The sequence below is a fragment of the Procambarus clarkii genome, chromosome 76 (assembly GCF_040958095.1).
Source record: "Procambarus clarkii isolate CNS0578487 chromosome 76, FALCON_Pclarkii_2.0, whole genome shotgun sequence".
Classification (NCBI taxonomy): domain Eukaryota; kingdom Metazoa; phylum Arthropoda; class Malacostraca; order Decapoda; family Cambaridae; genus Procambarus; species Procambarus clarkii.
Genome location: NC_091225.1, coordinates 2,976,632 through 2,994,778, shown reverse-complemented (window position 1 = coordinate 2,994,778; position 18,147 = coordinate 2,976,632). Strand labels below are relative to the sequence as shown.

General features: G+C 49.1%; 1 protein-coding gene and 1 pseudogene across 1 annotated transcript; one reads left to right on the top strand and one right to left on the bottom strand.

Moving 5' to 3' along the window:
• Positions 1–5,223: 5,223 nt before the first annotated feature.
• LOC123771514 (serine/arginine repetitive matrix protein 5-like) lies at positions 5,224–7,515 on the top strand. The gene has a single exon (XM_045764110.2). It carries the CDS (start codon positions 5,224–5,226, stop codon positions 7,513–7,515), a length of 2,292 nt encoding a protein of 763 aa, XP_045620066.2.
• Positions 7,516–8,737: 1,222 nt separating this feature from the next.
• The window catches only part of LOC123748188 (ionotropic receptor 93a-like), a 41,597-nt pseudogene continuing 32,187 nt past the window's right edge, over positions 8,738–18,147 (bottom strand).

Here is an 18,147-nt window from a genome sequence, read left to right as displayed (position 1 = left end):
CCACCACCCCAAGCCCTCCCTCCTCCACCAATCCCCCCGTGCCAGGTCCCCCCAGCTCCCACTCACCCCAGATCCCAAAGGTCCCCCCCAGAAAAGAAGCAGAAGAGAGTCAGTTTCAGGGTGATGTACTCGAACATAGATGGGATCACAAGCAAGACAAGTGAACTAAGGGAAAGAGCACAAGAAGTTAACCCAGATGTAATCGGACTCACTGAAACAAAACTCTCTGGAATCATAACGAATGCCGTGTTTCCCCAGGAGTATACAGTAATAAGGAAAGAGAGGGAAGGTAGAGGAGGAGGCGGAGTGGCCCTACTCATGAGAAGGGAATGGAGTTTTAAGGAGATGGCCATCCCGGGCTGTGAGGAGTTCAGAGACTACATAGCAGGCACCATAACAATGGGAGGACCAAGAATAGTAGTAGCAGTAATATACAACCCTCCACCAAATGACAGGAGACCCAGTCAAGAGTATGAAAACAACAACAAGGCAGTTAACACTATAATTGAGAGGGCAGCCTCTGCTGCCTGTAGAAATAGATCCCACCTGCTCATCATGGGCGACTTCAATCACGGAAAGATTGACTGGGAGAACAAGGAACCGCATGGAGGCGAGGATACGTGGAGAGCCAAACTATTGGAGGTGGTGACAAGCAACTTTTTAACGCAGCATGTCGGAGAACCCACAAGGATGAGAGGCAATGACGAACCAGCGAGACTCGACCTAGTCTTCACTCTGAACGACTCCGACATAAGAGAAATCGGTTTTGAGGACCCAGTAGGAATGAACGACCACAGTGTACTGGTGTTTGAGTACTTGATTGAAGAAGGGTTATTGAACTCGAGGAGGGATACCGAAACCAAAAGGTTAGCTTACCGAAAGGGAAACTATGAGGGGATAAGAAAATTCCTAACAGATATAGCATGGGAAACAGAGCTCAGGGGAAAGACGGCCCAAGATATGATGGATTACATCACGCAGAAGTGCAAGGACGCAGCAAACAAGTTTGTCCCAGTCCAAAAGGAAAACAGAGAAATGAAGATGAGAAACCCATGGTTTAATCAAAGATGTAGGCTAGCTAAGCAGCAAAGTAAAAGGGCATGGAGAAACTATAGGAATAACAGGACACTGGAGAGCAGAGAAAGATACCAGAATGCCAGGAATGAATATGTCAGGATGAGAAGAGAGGCAGAAAGACAATACGAAAATGACATCGCAAGCAAGGCAAAGACTCAGCCTAAATTGTTGCATAGCCACATTAGGAGAAAAACAACAGTAAAGGAACAGGTTATGAGATTAAGGATAGGGGCGGAAGGATTCACTACAAATGACAAGGAAGTGTGTGAGGAATTGAATAAGAAATTCCAGGAGGTCTTCACCTTAGAACAAGGAGAAATTCCAGAGGTAAGTGAGGGAATAGCTAACCAGGAACCACTGGAAGAGTTTGAGATTACCAGTGGGGAAGTAAGGAAGTGTTTACTAGAGTTGGACGTGACGAAGGCTATAGGCCCAGATGGAATCTCCCCTTGGGTTCTAAAGGAAGGAGCAAGAGAACTGAGCCTACCACTCTCCATAGTGTATAACAAATCACTGGCAACAGGGGAACTGCCAGATACTTGGAAAGCAGCTAACGTAGTCCCGATATACAAGAAAGGGGATAGACAGGAGGCACTGAACTACAGGCCAGTGTCCCTAACCTGCATACCATGCAAGCTGATGGAGAAGATTGTGCGAAAAAAACTAGTGGAGCATCTGGAGCGAAGGAACTTTGTAACACAGCATCAACATGGGTTCAGGGATGGCAGGTCCTGCCTCACAGGGTTACTTGAATTCTACGACCAGGCAACAAAAATAAGGCAAGAAAGAGAAGGGTGGGCAGACTGCATATTTTTGGATTGTCAGAAAGCCTTTGATACAGTGCCACACAAGAGGCTAGTGCGAAAGTTGGAGATGCAGGCTGGAGTGAGAGGGAAGGTACTCCGGTGGATAGAGGAATACCTAAGCAACAGGAGACAACGAGTCTGTGTGAGGGGTGAGGTCTCAGATTGGCGAGACGTCACAAGTGGAGTCCCGCAGGGGTCAGTCCTTGGACCTATACTGTTTCTGGTATATGTAAATGATCTCCCAGAGGGTATAGATTCGTTCCTCTCAATGTTTGCCGACGATGCAAAAATTATGAGGAGGATTGAAACAGAGGATGATAGTAGGAGGCTACAAGATGACCTGGATAGACTGAGTGAATGGTCCAACAAATGGCTGTTGAAGTTCAACCCGAGTAAATGCAAAGTAATGAAACTAGGCAGTGGAAACAGGAGGCCAGGCACAGGATACAGAATAGGAGATGAAGTACTTAATGAAACAGACAGAGAGAAAGATCTAGGAGTTGATATCACACCAAACCTGTCTCCTGAAGCCCACATAAAGAGAATAACGTCTGCGGCATATGCGAGGCTGGCTAACATCAGAACGGCGTTCAGGAACCTGTGTAAGGAATCATTCAGAATCTTGTACACCACATATGTAAGACCAATCCTGGAGTATCCGGCCCCAGCATGGAGCCCGTACCTTGTCAAGCACAAGACGAAGCTGGAAAAAGTCCAAAGGTATGCTACTAGACTAGTCCCAGAACTAAGAGGCATGAGTTATGAGGAAAGGCTGCGGGAAATGCACCTCACGACACTGGAAGACAGAAGAGTAAGGGGGGACATGATCACAACCTACAAAATCCTCAGGGGAATCGACCGGGTAAACAAGGACGAACTTTTCAACACTGGTGGGACGCGAACAAGGGGACACAGGTGGAAGCTGAGTACCCAAATGAGCCACAGAGACGTTAGAAAGAACTTTTTCAGTGTCAGAGTAGTTAGCAAATGGAATGCATTAGGAAGTGATGTGGTGGAGGCTGACTCCATTCACAGTTTCAAATGTAGATATGATAGAGCCCAATAGGCTCAGGAATCTGTACACCAGTTGATTGACGGTTGAGAGGCGGGACCAAAGAGCCAGAGCTCAACCCCCGCAAGCACAATTAGGTGAGTACAATTAGGTGAGTACACACACACACACACACACACACACACACACACACACACACACACACACACACACACACACACACACACACACACACACACACACACACACACACACACACACACACACACACACACACACACACACACACACACACACACACACACACACACACACACACACACACACACACACACACACACACACACACACACACACACACACACACTGAACTACAGGCCATGGTCCTTGACTTGTATACTATGCAAAGTGATGGAGAAGATCGTGATAAAAAACTTGATAACACATCTGGAGAGAAGGGACTTCGTGACAAATCGACAACATGGGTTCAGGGAGGGTAAATCTTGCCTGTCTGGCTTAATAGAATTCTACAACCAGGTGACAAAGATTAAGCAAGCAAGAGAAGGCTGGGCAGACTGCATTTTCTTGGATAGTCGGAAAGCTTTTGACACAGTACGCAGAAGAGGCTGGTACATAAGCTGAAGAGACAGGCAGGTGTAGCTGGTACGGCGCTCCAGTGGATAAGGGAGTACCTAAGCAATAGGAAGCAGAGAGTTACAGTGAGTGGTGAGACCTCGGATTGGCGTGAAGTCACCAGTGGAGTCCCACAGGACTCTGTACTCGGACCTATCCTGTTTCTGATATATGTAAATGATCTCCCGGAGGGTATAGACTCATTCCTCTCAATGTTTGCTGAAGATGCCAAAATTATGAGAAGTATTAAGACAGAGGAGGACTGCTTGAGGCTTCAAGAAGACCTGGACAAGCTGCAGGAATGGTCGAACAAATGGGTGTTAGAGTTTCACCCAAGCAAATGCAATGTAATGAAGATCCTGATAGGGAGCAGGAGACCAGACACAAGGTATCATTTGGGGGATGAAATACTTCAAGAGTCAAAGAGAGAGAGAGAAAGACCTGGGGGTTGATATCACGCCAGATCTGTCCCCTGAAGCTCATATCAAGAGGATAACATCAGCGGCATATGCCAGGTTGGCCAACATAAGAACGACCTTTAGAAACTTGTGTAAGGAATCTTTCAGAACTTTGTATACCACATATATCAGACCAATCTTGGAGTATGCGGCTCCAGCATGGTGTCTATATCTAGTCAAGCATAAGACTAAACTAGAAAAGGTTCAAAGGTTTGCCACCAGACTAGGACCCGAACTGAGAAGTATGAGCTACGAGGAGAGACTTCGGGAATTAAACCTCACGTCACTGGGAGACGGAAGAGTTAGAGAGGACATGATCACCACATACAAGATTCTCAGAGGAATCAGCCCTCCTCGTTGCTGGACTGGTCAACAAGGCTGTTGGATGCAATGAGTCACAGCCTGGTTGATCAGGTATTCTTTGGAGGTGTTTGTCAAGTTCTTTATTGAACACTGTGAGGTGTCGGCCAGTTATGTCCCTTATGTGTAGTGGAAGCGTGTTGAACAGTCTTTGGCCTCTGATGTTGATCGAGTTCTCTCTCAGAGTACCTGTTGCACCTCTACTTTTCAACGGGAGTATTCTGCACATCCTGCCATGTCTTCTGGTTTAATGTGGTGTTATTTCTTTGTGTAGCTTTGGGACCAGTCTTTCTAATATTTTAAACGTGTATATTATTATGTACTTGCGCTCAACATGTTATTATGTACTGCGCTCAACAGAATACAGATTTAGGCATTTTAGTCGGTCCCAATAGTGGACATGACTAGAAAATGCACAATGCTATGAGGAATTGTTACTTAGATGCTAGAAAACGTCTTGTGGCTTTGAAAACTCGTTGATTGGACCCTAAAACATAGAAAATAGGTAATGCTATGAATCATCACTGACATGACTCTAGAAATCACATGATACTACAGTGAAAAGATATACCAATGGATATAAATATTGGTTCGGAAACAGGGCTGTGTACCAGATTAATGTATTATAGCCAAAGTTGGACGTATATATGAACGAGATGGGCGGATATAAATAGATGCTGCAATGTAATGGCCAATAGTCCCTCTGTAGTTACCTTAAGCAATCTCCGAATAGACACTGAAGAATGTTTGGAATATATAAGCAGTCTTTGTCTACAGATAAAAAATCATTCGGTACACACAAGGAAGCTTTGCAAAGGGAACAATTGTCAGGGAAGTTCATGGAAGAAAGTCCGCCACCAGCCGTCAGTCGTAGACAATGATTGAAAACAAAAGCCGGGTCTCCGAGCGTCCACCAGGAGGGTCTCCGAGCGTCCACCAGGAGGGTCTCCGAGCGTGCACCAGGAGGGTCTCCGAGCGTCCACCAGGAGGGTCTCCGAGCGTCCACCAGGAGGGTCTCCGAGCTACCACCAGGAGGGTCTCCGAGCGTCCATCAGGAGGGTCTCCGAGCGTCCACCAGGAGGGTCTCCGAGCATCCACCAAGAGGGTCTCCGAGCGTCAACCAGGAGGGTCTCCGAGCGTCCATCAGGAGGGTCTCCGAGCGTCCACCAGGAGGGTCTCCGAGCATCCACCAGGAGGGTCTCCGAGCGTCCACCAGGAGGGTCTCCGAGCGTCCACCAGAAGGGTCTCCGAGCGTCCACCAGGAGGGTCTCCGAGCATCCACCAAGAGGGTCTCCGAGCGTCCACCAGGAGGGTCTCCGAGCGTCCATCAGGAGGGTCTCCGAGCGTCCACCAGGAGGGTCTCCGAGCATCCACCAGGAGGGTCTCCGAGCGTCCACCAGGAGGGTCTCCGAGCGTCCACCAGGAGGGTCTCCGAGCATCCACCAGCAGGGTCTCCGAGCATCCACCAAGAGGGTCTCCGAGCTACCACCAGGAGGGTCTCCGAGCGTCCACCAGGAGGGTCTCCAAGCGTTCACCAGGAGGGTCTCCGAGCGTCAACCAGGAGAGTCTCCGAGCGTCCACCAGGAGGGTCTCCGAGCGTCCACCAGGAGGGTCTCCGAGCGTCAACCAGGAGAGTCTCAGAGCGTCCACCTGGAGGGTGTCCAAGCGTCCACCAGGAGGGTGTCCGAGCGTCCACCAGGAGGGTCTCCGAGCGTCCACCAGGAGAGTCTCCGAGCGTCCACCAGGAGAGTCTCCGAGCGTCCACCAGGAGGGTCTCCGAGCGTCCACTAGGAGGGTCTCCGAGCATCCACCAGGAGGGTCTCCGAGCGTCCACCAGGAGGGTCTCCGAGCGTCCACCAGGAGGGTCTCCGAGCGTCCACCAGGAGGGTCTCCGAGCATCCACAAAGAGGGTCTCCGAGCGTCCACCAGGAGGGTCTCCGAGCGTCCATCAGGAGGGTCTCTGAGCGTCCACCAGGAGGGTCTCCGAGCATCCACCAGGAGGGTCTCCGAGCGTCCACCAGGAGGGTCTCCGAGCGTCCACCAGGAGGGTCTCCGAGCGTCCACCAGGAGGGTCTCCGAGCATCCACCAAGAGGGTCTCCGAGCGTCCACCAGGAGGGTCTCCGAGCGTCCATCAGGAGGATCTCCGAGCGTCCACCAAGAGGGTCTCCGAGCGTCCACCAAGAGGGTCTCCGAGCTAACACCAGGAGGGTCTCCGAGCGTCCACCAGGAGGGTCTCCGAGCGTTCACCAGGAGGGTCTCCGAGCGTCAACCAGGAGAGTCTCCGAGCGTCCACCAGGAGGGTCTCGGAGCGTCCACCAGGAGGGTCTCCGAGCGTCAACCAGGAGAGTCTCCGAGCGTCCACCTGGAGGGTGTCCAAGCGTCCACCAGGAGGGTGTCCGAGCGTCCACCAGGAGGGTCTCCGAGCGTCCACCAGGAGAGTCTCCGAGCGTCCACCAGGAGAGTCTCCGAGCGTCCACCAGGAGGGTCTCCGAGCGTTCACCAAGAGGGTCTCCGAGCTACCACCAGGAGGGTCTCCGAGCGTCCACCAGGAGGGTCTCCGAGCGTTCACCAGGAGGGTCTCCGAGCGTCCACCAAGAGGGTCTCCGAGCGTCCACCACGAGGGTCTCCGAGCGTTCACCAGGAGGGTCTCCGAGCGTCCACCTGGATGGTCTCCGAGCGTCAACCAGGAGGGTTTCCGAGCGTCAACCAGGAGGGTCTCCGAGCGTCAACCAGGAGGGTCTCCGAGCGTCCACCAGGAGGGTCTCCGAGCGTCCACCAGGAAGGTCTCCGAGCGTCCCCCAGGAGGGTCTCCGAGCGTCCACCAGGAGGGTCTCCGAGCGTCAACCAGGAGAGTCTCCGAGCGTCCACCAGGAGGGTGTCCGAGCGTCCACCAGGAGGGTCTCCAAGCGTCCACCAGGAGGGTCTCCGAGCGTCCACCAGGAGGGTCTCCGAGCGTTCACCAGGAGGGTCTCCGAGCGTCCACCAGGAGGGTCTCCGAGCGTCCACCAGGAGGGTCTCCGAGCGTTCACCAGGAGGGTCTCCGAGCGTCCACCAGGAGGGTCTCCGAGCGTCAACCAGGAGAAGCAAAACAGTGGTAGGTCCTGGTTACACTTCTACAATCATCTAGTGTCTTGCTCAGAGGAACTGTCACTCCGTATGTTACTCTGAGGGACGGTCACCCCGTGTGTTACTCTGAGCGACGGTCACCCCGTGTGTTACTCTGAGGGACGGTCACCCCGTGTGTTACTCTGAGGGACGGTCACCCCGTGTGTTACTCTGAGGGACGGTCACCCCGTGTGTTACTCTGAGGGACGGTCACCCCGTGTGTTACTCTGAGGGACAGTCACCCCGTGTGTTACTCTGAGGGAGTCACCCCGTGTGTTACTCTGAGGGACGGTCACCCCGTGTGTTACTCTGAGGGACAGTCACCCCGTGTGTTACTCTGAGGGAGTCACCCCGTGTGTTACTCTGAGGGACGGTCACCCCGTGTGTTACTCTGAGAGACAGTCACCCCGTGTGTTACTCTGAGGGAGTCACCCCGTGTGTTACTCTGAGGGACAGTCACCCCGTGTGTTACTCTGATGGACGGTCACCCTGTGTGTTACTCTGAGGGACGGTCACCCGTGTGTTACTCTGAGGGACGGTCACCCTGTGTGTTACTCTGAGGGACGGTCACCCCGTGTGTTACTCTGAGGGACGGTCACCCCGTGTGTTACTCTGAGGGACGGTCACCCCGTGTGTTACTCTGAGGGACGGACACCCCGTGTGTTACTCTGAGGGACAGTCACCCCTTGTGTTACTCTGAGGGACGGTCACCCCGTGTGTTACTCTGAGGGACGGTCACCCGTGTGTTACTCTGAGGGACAGTCACCCCGTGTGTTACTCTGAGGGACGGTCACCCCGTGTGTTACTCTGAGGGACGGTCACCCTGTGTGTTACTCTGAGGGACGGTCACCCGTGTGTTACTCTGAGGGACAGTCACCCCGTGTGTTACTCTGAGGGACGGTCACCCCGTGTGTTACTGTGAGGGACAGTCACCCCTTGTGTTACTCTGAGGGACAGTCACCCTGTGTGTTACTCTGAGGGACGGTCACCCTGTGTGTTACTCTGAGGGACGGTCACCCTGTGTGTTACTCTGAGGGACGGTCACCCCGTGTGTTACTCTGAGGGACGGTCACCCTGTGTGTTACTCTGAGGGACGGTCACCCTGTGTGTTACTCTGAGGGACGGTCACCCCGTGTGTTACTCTGAGGGACGGTCACCCTGTGTGTTACTCTGAGGGACGGTCACCCCGTGTGTTACTCTGAGGGACGGACACCCCGTGTGTTACTCTGAGGGACAGTCACCCCTTAAATATATATTAAGTCTTGATATGATTAATTAAGATATGCGTCTTTTTCAGTTTATTTACAATAACAAACATCTGGGAATCATAGCTCCATCTTCAGTGCTAGCATATAAGATACATGTAACGGAAGATAGTTAAAAACATTAATATAGTTCAGAATTATGTTTCACTAAATGATTTAATGAATAAAAAAATAAAACCCTAAAATTAATATACAAGAATGAAAGATAATAAAAAATTATATAAACTCGACAACATACTTTAAAGAAGACCACAATTATTTATTGCTTATGCAAATGAGCCAAATCGACGAGCATTTGGCCATTGTTTATGAGGACGGACTGAGCCTAACACCAGTAGAGTAGAGTTGATCGAATTATATTAGTGAGGCTTCGTTTCTCACTGTGAGCATCGTCTCTTAGGATATTAAGGTCAAGCCAATCGAAGGCTGGAAGCCAATACACTGAAGTCTGTCTGAATGATTGTGGCCAACTGTCCGAGAATAGTCACGGACGTCAAGACAGAAAAATTGCCTTAAAGGATGGTGAATAATGTAAAGAGGAGTTCGGAGACCAAGACGATGAGAGAGAAGAGGAGGCCCAGGACGAGGAGTAGGAAGGGTCCCTGCATGTGACGGAGGGTGAGGGCCTGGTTACTGTTGGTGTCCGTCTCGCTCAGGGACGCTCTCTCCTCTGCTGACTCCTGCGACTCCAGCACTCTCCTGCGGCTCTCCTGCTTCGCCTTCTCCAGTACATCCTTAACCCACTTCTCGTATAATCCCGCCTGGAAAACATATGGTGGTTATCTATAACTATTATTTCTGGTGATTTATTGAAAACTTTAAAATATATCATTGTTTACGTTGCTTGTTTCTGTATGACGCTTTCCTTTGGGAAAAATATTTGAATTGTATGCTGATTTATAAATAATTGTCAGCGTCGTATTCTAATGTTAAATCTATATTTATATCTAATCCCTTCCCATTCTTTTTTAGGGCACATAGGGATGCACTAAAGAAAAATGGTTTGATTTCATCAGGGATTAACCCAGCGAGGCAGTTGTTGACAAACATTGTGATTTCTGCTAGGAGCTCCTCTGCAGCTGGGCCAAGAACAGGGTTACCATTTCCTTCACATATTGAGGTCTTACCCCTGTGTAGCCTCCTTAGGAGCCCGAGGGAAATGAAATGATAGCGTTATAAACCTCTGAATCTTGGAAGACGAGAGGTTCCTGGTTAGGGGGGGACCCTGACCTGCGAGGGAAGTCCCCCTACAGCCCAGAGGGGGTGTTTTTCTGAGAGAAAGAGAGAAAAGAGGGCTGTGGTTTCATCCCTGGGTAAAATTTTGTCCTCACTTGTGATCAACCTGAGTGCCCCGGCTGTATTGCCTTCTTTAATTTTCTTGCTGACTTGGGTACCTAATTTCCTATTGTCGCTGAGAGTCTTACTTGGTCTGCCGCGGCGGTGTTTGGTGTGTTTGGGAAAGCGGATTAGGTTGTCAGTCCTAGGAAAATCCCTAATTGCTTTATTAACGGATGAGGCCAGTGTTTTTCCTCCTCTGTCTGGTACATCTAAGCATACGTTCCCCAAAAGTAGCAAATTGTGCCAGGCTTTGATGGTGTCTGGTTCATCAAGGATATGTGACCCTCTGTTGACTTTTCTCATGAGGTTCGTGTATTTCCCGACAGCAAATGATGCGGACAGTCCTACTGGTTGCCTTGCCCTAGGGGGCGTCCCTAGGGGCCCGGAGGTGTGCGTATTCCGGCTGAAGTTGCGCCAGCCGCCAACGTTCCGGCTGCTGGTGTTACGTCGGATGTGGTTCCCGCAGATGGTCTAGCAGCCAAAGGCTCAGCTGGCGGTGTTCCAGCTGAGCATGCCCCAGTCGCCCCTCCTTATTTATAAACGAATTCTTTTCTCTTTTTACATTTTGTCGTTCTTTCCAGCCGATGATTTTTACGGGGAACAAGGGAAGATCGCATTTTCTCTCCATTCTTAATAATAATTTCCTTACAGTTCTGATTTGTCTTATTTGTGCATAAGTGGTTTCGCAGTTCGATGCCCCCTTACCATCCTCTTACCTTGGCGTGTTGGTGTTATTTAGTATCTGCCCGCTGCATAGCGATATGGACATCGTTGCACTATAATGCAGTCATTTGGGGCCACCTCCAGCTCACTGTCAGCACTGTGTTTTAACATGATGGCCCAGCTGGTGGTATTCCAGCTGAGCATGATTTCAGGCAGTGCACACCTCCGGGCCCCTAGGGACGTCCCCTAAGGCAAGGAAACCAGTAGGACTGTCCGCATGGGCCACGTCACCCACATCCCAAAAGATGCCTTTGGGATGTGGGTGAGTGTCCTGGTTGACATTGCTTTAATTGCTTCTAGCAGGTCGTCTGTTGCAATCTGCACTGGTGCAACAAGCTCCAGAGTGTTGCCTCCTCACACGGGAGGCCTCTCTGACCCAGCACAGTCACCATGCTGGCGCATGACTCTGGAGACCAGGTTGATGCTGATGTTGCTTCCACAAACACTGCATGTGCCTCTCCTTTGATTGGCTTCAGTAGGGGTGAGCTGGCTGGCAGCGGCCTCTTCTTCCATCCCCTTAGGTAAAGTGACTGTCACCTTGCACTGGAGTACTTGTCTTTTCCTCCTGGCTGGGGGCATCCCGGGAGTCCCTATACCATGCGCCATGTCTCGGCAGATGCCTTGGGTGGGAGGGCGCATGAAGGTGGTGGGTGGGACTGTTAGGGAGGCTGGGCTGGCCCGGGCAGGGAGGGGATGGAGTGACCGCCTGATCGTGGTCACTCGTGATCGTGATCATAAGTAAGTTAAGATCATAAGTAGGTTGGCGGTTTTCTTACTTTTGAAGTAAATTCTTAATTGTATCTTCTAATTGGTGTGTGTGTGTGTGTGGGGACAACGTTCCTATCAATAATATCTTTCAGAACTTTTTTTCCTCTTTCCATATTGCAGAGGGAGGAAAGATTTGAGGTAACTACAGAAGCACCATTCTGTAGCACCAAGAAATCTGTAATTTATGTAATGAAATAACGAGCATTTTTATGAATATATCTTGTTGCAATAAGAATTGTTAACACTGTAGTTGATCTCACCTCGATGATAAACATCATTATTCTATCCAGCTGAGGTTTGTAAGGAGCGTCGTGAGGTATGGGCCACGCTCCCATACTATATAAAACACTCTCTCGCCCAGTATATAAAGTAGCACTGCCGTCCCCCCTCGTGTAGTTGTCGGCGATCGTCTGCTTCAGGTAAAGTCGCCCGTCCATATAAGCCTGTCTGGACGATGGCATAGTAATAATTCCGTGAAAAAGAATGACAATAATGAACAATTTTGGATTGGATTAGATTGGAACTTTAAGGCTCAAACAAACATTGAAATTGGGCAGATATTCTATGCTCCTCACTCTTCTCTGAATTGCTGGCTGCTTTGCTGAAGGTAAATAAACATGCATTATATATGGGATTATGTTCATACAATTCATGAGCTTCATTTATGTTAAAATGTACACAACCCCCCCCCCCTGACACATGCACATATGTAAACATAGACACACAAGGGGTACTCTATCTTTTTATCTGTAACTGAGAATGTCTCTCTGTTTACTCAAGGCTAAAGTTCAAATGGTTGCTTCTATCTAAGTGCAACTTTCCCTGATGAATTGTAATTGTATAGGGATTGTCATCGAAAGTCGGGGTTGACCATAATGCCTCTTCTTAGGTAGGATTGACTCCTTGATGCTCATGCGGCCCTAACATGTTGAAGTGATTTGATAAATTTTCTATAGCCAATATTGCCACGAGTGTTGTAGGGTGCTGGGTGCATGTAGGTCTCACCACTCCCTAATACTTTTGTACAGTAGTAGGCCGCCACCGGTGGGAGACACACACGTGTTAGTGAGGTCCGCGGAAATTCGTCAAATACTCGGGACATTGAAGGAGTATAGAGGCTAGATCATAGTATTGGGCCTCTCGCAGTGTGTAGCAAGCAGAGTGCAACGTAGCATAGTCATACCGCAAGCGATTGAGCGAAGAAACCAAAGTGGAGCTAGTGGCATCACCGGTGCATATGTAGTGTGGAGAACCGCGTGGAGCGACATGACCTGACGGCCAGCGTGCGAAGACCCGCCGTGGAACTGACTGGTTGTTCCTGTTGGGTGGTGACTGGTAAGTGCCCCTCTCTCTAAAGTCTTCAACAAGTGTGCAAGGTTTATATAATATCATATAGTAGTCATATATAATGCATTTCATTCCATAATAGAATAGTAATATTGATAGATTGAAGGAGAATGAGGCAGTAACTCATTGTGAGCTCAGGTTGGGACCTGAATTGTACTGTGGGTGTAGGGATTAACAGGTCAGGGTAACACCGCCCCCCCCTTCCCCCTACACGTCAACTGGACACCATAGATAGAGTGACATACAATCTCTTACCTCCCCACCCTCCCTGTTTCTCTCTCTCTCTCTCTCTCTCTCTCTCTCTCTCTCTCTCTCTCTCTCTCTCTCTCTCTGTCTCTCTGTCTCTCTCTCTCTCTCTCTCTCTCTCTCTCGCTCTCTCGCTCTCTCGCTCTCTCGCTCTCTCTGTCTCTCTGTCTCTCTGTCTCTCTGTCTCTCTCTCTCTCTCTCTCTCTCTCTCTCTCTCTCTCTCTCTCTCTGTCTCTCTCTCTCTCTCTCTCTCTCTCTCTCTCTCTCTCTCTCTCTCTCTCTCTCTCTCTCTCTCTCTCTCTCTCTCTTTCTCTCTCTCTCTCCCTCTCTCTCCCTCTCTCTCTCTCTCTCTCTCTCTCTCTCTCTCTCTCTCTCTCTCTCTCTCTCTCTCTCTCTCTCTCTCTCTCTCTCTCTCTCTCTCTCTCTCTCTCTCTCTCAGGAGAGAGGAGGACACAACAGGGACACAGGGAATAGTCAAAATGACCAAACGAAGGAAATGTCAGCCCAAGTTTTGGAGGAATTCAGGAGGGAGATGCATGAAATGAGGATTACAATTAACAACCTCCAAAGTGAGCTGACATCAGCAAGGGAGATCAAATCCCTCAAAGAGAAAAATAATACGGCTGAGCATCAGATTATCATCCAAAGGGAAGTTGGGTATGTTGCATTGGAAGGAAATGCCTCTGTACCTGAAACATTTGCATAAATACTGAGAAAGAGCTCAGAAGCAATGGTTACAGTAAGTCAGGTAGCCATGCAAGCAGCTACCTCACAGGAAGCAGCAAGGTGCAACAGTCAGCTGCTGGAAAGAAAAAGATCAGTGGTAGTTGTAGGTATCAAAGAACAGGAAGGATCCAATAGGTAGAAATGGAATAGCAAGGACAGAGAGGCGGTACATGGGATACTGAAGGGGTTACAGATGGAAGGGGCTGAACAAAACATTGAGAAGGTTTTCAGGTTGGGCTGGTACAACATGGACAGAAACCGATTGGTGAAGGTGGTGTTTACAAACGAGACCACAAAGGAGGTTATTCTAGAAAGGAAGAGTCACCAGCAGTTTGTGGAGGACTACAAAAAAGTATTCCTGCAGAGGGACAGGACGAAGGAGAGAGCCAAGGCAGCAGAGGCAAGGAGGAAGCACAGGGAGAGAGGAGTAAACCAGGAAATCACAGTTCCCAACACAACAGTCCCAGAGACAAGAGGGGAACCCACAACCAGCATCCCAGCAACACCAGAGGGGAGAGAAACACCACCACCCCCTCTGCATAGAAACCCTCCCTTCCCCTCACCCTACCTGCCCCCACCCAACCCTCCCTCCCCCCCACCCCATTCCGACCCTGTCACCCCTCCCCCATTCCCACCATGTTTCCCCTCCTGCCTTTTTCCCCCCTGTCCCTCCTCCCCCTTCATCCCATAACTTCCCTATCCTTCCTCCCCCCTCACCCCATATCCTCCATGTCTCCCCTATCTCCTTACCCCATACCCTACCTGTCCCCCTGACCTTGAACCCCCACCCCTCACCCCAAAATCCTCTGAGACCCTGCAACCCACCTCACAGATCTTCACACCCAGGGAACAGCTTTCCCCATCAGCAGAATGCTCACCAAGAAGGGGAAAAGAAAATGAACAGATAAAAGTCAGCTTCAAGGCAATTTACGCTAACACAGATGGGATTACAAATAAAACAAGTGAACTCGGAGAATGTGCACTAGTAGAAAACCCAGACATAATAGCACTCACAGAAACAAAGCTAAAGAAAACCATAACAAATGCAGTGTTTCCACAGGACTACTATGTAGTGAGGAAATAGAGAGAAGGGAGAGGAGGAGGTGGTGTAGCTTTGCTGATAAGAAAAGGTTGTAGTTTTGAAGAGATGGTTAATCAGAGCTGAGAAGATTTCAGTGACTACATATCAGGCACCATAGCAACTGGAGGACAGAAAATTATAGTTGTAGTCATATATAACCCCCACCAAACGACAGAAGACCCAGACAGGAATATGATAGAAACAACATGGCCACCGTCAACATAATAAAGGGAGCAGCTTCTGTGGCTATCAGGAACGGATCCAGACTACTAATCATGGAAGACTTCAAGCATGGGAAGATAGATTGGGAGAACAGAGACTCACATGGAGGACCAGACACATGGAGAGCTAAGTTGCTGGACGTGGCAACAAGAAACTTTCTAAGTCAGCACATCAAGGGATCGAAAAGAATGAGAGGAGAACATGAACCAGCTTTGCTTGATCTGATATCTGCCCTAAATGAGTCAGATATAAGGAAAGTTAAGTTGGAAGCCCCTTTGGGAATGAGTGATCATAGTGTATTGAGCTTTGAGTACCTGGTTGAGCTAGGAATTATCTCCCCCAAAAAAGAACTGGGATACAAAGGGCTGGCATACCGAAAGGGAAACTATAAGGAGATGAATAAATTCCTTAGGGGATACACCATGAGACACAGAACTCAGAACTAAGTCCGTACAAGACATGATGGACTATGTCACCCAAAAGTGTCAGGAGGCGGTGAACAGGTTTATCACGGCCCGACAGGAAAAAAACGAGAAGCAAAAGAAGAATCCGTGGTTTAATACTAAATGTATGAAAGGAAAGAAGCTGAACAAAAGTACGTGGAGGAACGTCCGTAATAACAGAACACCAGAAAGTAGAGAGAGATACCAGAGAACCAGGAACGAGTATGTTAGTGTGAGAAGAGCAGCTGAGAAAAGGTATGAAAATGATATAGCTAATAAAGCCAAGACTGAACCAAAGCTACTACACAGTCACATCAGGAGGAAAACAACAGTGAAGGAACAGTGCACACAGAGATCACAATAACGTGATGCATCAAATGAACAAATCCACAAGGGCCGTGACGAGGATTCGAACCTGCGTCCTGGAGCATCCCAGATGCTGCCTTAATCGACTGAGCTACGATATGGTAAAAGAGTTGAAACCGAAGTTCTACTGAACTTACTGGATCCCACAGTCTCTCTGAGATACAAACCAGGGTTTTACACAACTCCCTCATGCACTCGAGCTATGTCAATAGGCTGTTCTCAATCTTCGCCCTTACTTCATTACTCAGAGAAATCACAATAACGTGATGCATCAAATGAACAAATCCACAAGGGCCATGACGAGGATTGGAACCTGCATCCGGGGGCATCCCAGATGCTGCCTTAATCGACTGAGCTACGACATGATAAAAGAGTTGAAACCGAAGGTCTCGACGCAGGTTCGAATCCTCGTCACAGCCCTTGTGGATTTGTTCAGTGAAGGAACAGGTGATGAAACTTAGAACGGGTAAGGACAGATACACAGAGAATGACAAAGAGGTGTGTGAAGAACTCAACAAAAGATTCCAGGAGGTCTTTACAATAGAAGGAGAAGTCACGGCGCTAGGAGAGATGACAACCAGCATACCAGGCGACCTTGGAAGGGTTCGAAATTACAAGAGATGAGATCAAGAGGCACCTATTGGAGCTGGACATGAGAAACACTGTTGGGCCAGACGGAATCTCACCATGGGTATTGAAAGGGTGTGCAGGAGCACTTTGTTTGCCGCTCTCCATAGTGTATAGTAGGTCACTGGAAACGGGAGACCTACCAGAAATATAGAAGACGGCTAATGTAGTCCATATATACAATAAGGGTGACAGACAAGAGGCACTGAACTACAGGCCATTGTCCTTAACTTGTATATCATGCAAGGTGATGGAGAAGATCGTGAGAAAAAACCTAGTAACACATCTGGAGAGAAGGGACTTCGTGACAACCTATCAACATTGGTTCAGGGAGGGTAAATCTTGCCTTACAGGCTTAATAGAATTCTACGATCAGGTGACAAAGATTAAGCAAGAAAGAGAAGGATGGGCGGACTGCATTTTTTTTGGACTATAGGAAAGCCTTTGACACAGTACCCATAAAAGGTTGATGCATAAGCTGGAGAGACAGGCAGGAGTAACTGGTAGGGCGCTCAAGTGGATAAGGGAGTACCTAAGCAACAGGAAGCAGAGAGTTACAGTGAGGGGTGAGACCTCAGATTGGCGTGAAGTCACCAGTGGAGTCCCAAAGGGCTCTGTACTCGGACCTATCCTGTTTCTGATATACATAAATGACCTCCCAGAGGGTATAGACTCATTCCTCTCAATGTTTGCTGACGACGCCAAAATTATGAGAAGGATTAAGACAGAGGAGAACTGCTTGAGGCTTCAAGAAGACCTGGACAAGCTGCAGGAATGGTCGAACAAATGCTTGTTAGACTTTAACCCAAGCAAATGTATTGTAATGAAGATAGGTGTAGGGAGCAGGAGAAATTCAAGGTATCATTTGAGAGATGAAATACTTCAAGAGACAGAGAGAGAGAAAGACCTGGGGGTTGATATCACGCCAGATCTGTCCCTTGAAACTCATATCAAGAAGATAACATCAGCGGCATATGCCAGGTTGGCTAACATAAGAACGGCCTTTAGAAACTTGTGTAAGGAATCTTTCTGAACATTATATACCACATATGTCAGACCAATCTTGGAGTATGCGGCTCCAGCATGGCGTCCATATCTAGTCAAGCATAAGACTAAACTGGAAAAGCTTCAAAGGTTTGCCACCAGACTAGTACCCGAGCTGAGAGGTATGAGCTACGAGGAGAGACTACGGGAATTAAACCTCACGGCACTGGGAGACAGAAGAGTTAGAGAGGACATGATCACCACATACAAGATTCTCAGAGGAATTGATAGGGTAGATAAAGACAGGCTTTTTAACACAAGGGGCACACGCACTAGGGGACACAGGTGGAAATTGAGTGCCCAAATGAGCCATGGAGACGTTAGAAAGAATATTTTCAGTGTCAGAGTAGTAGTCAAATGGAACGCATTAGGAAGTGATGTGGTGGAAGCTGACTTCATGCACAGCTTCAAGTGTAGATATGATAGAGCCCAGTAGGCTCAGGAACCTGTACATTAGTTGATTGACCGTTGAGAGGCGGGACCAAAGAGCCAGAGCTCA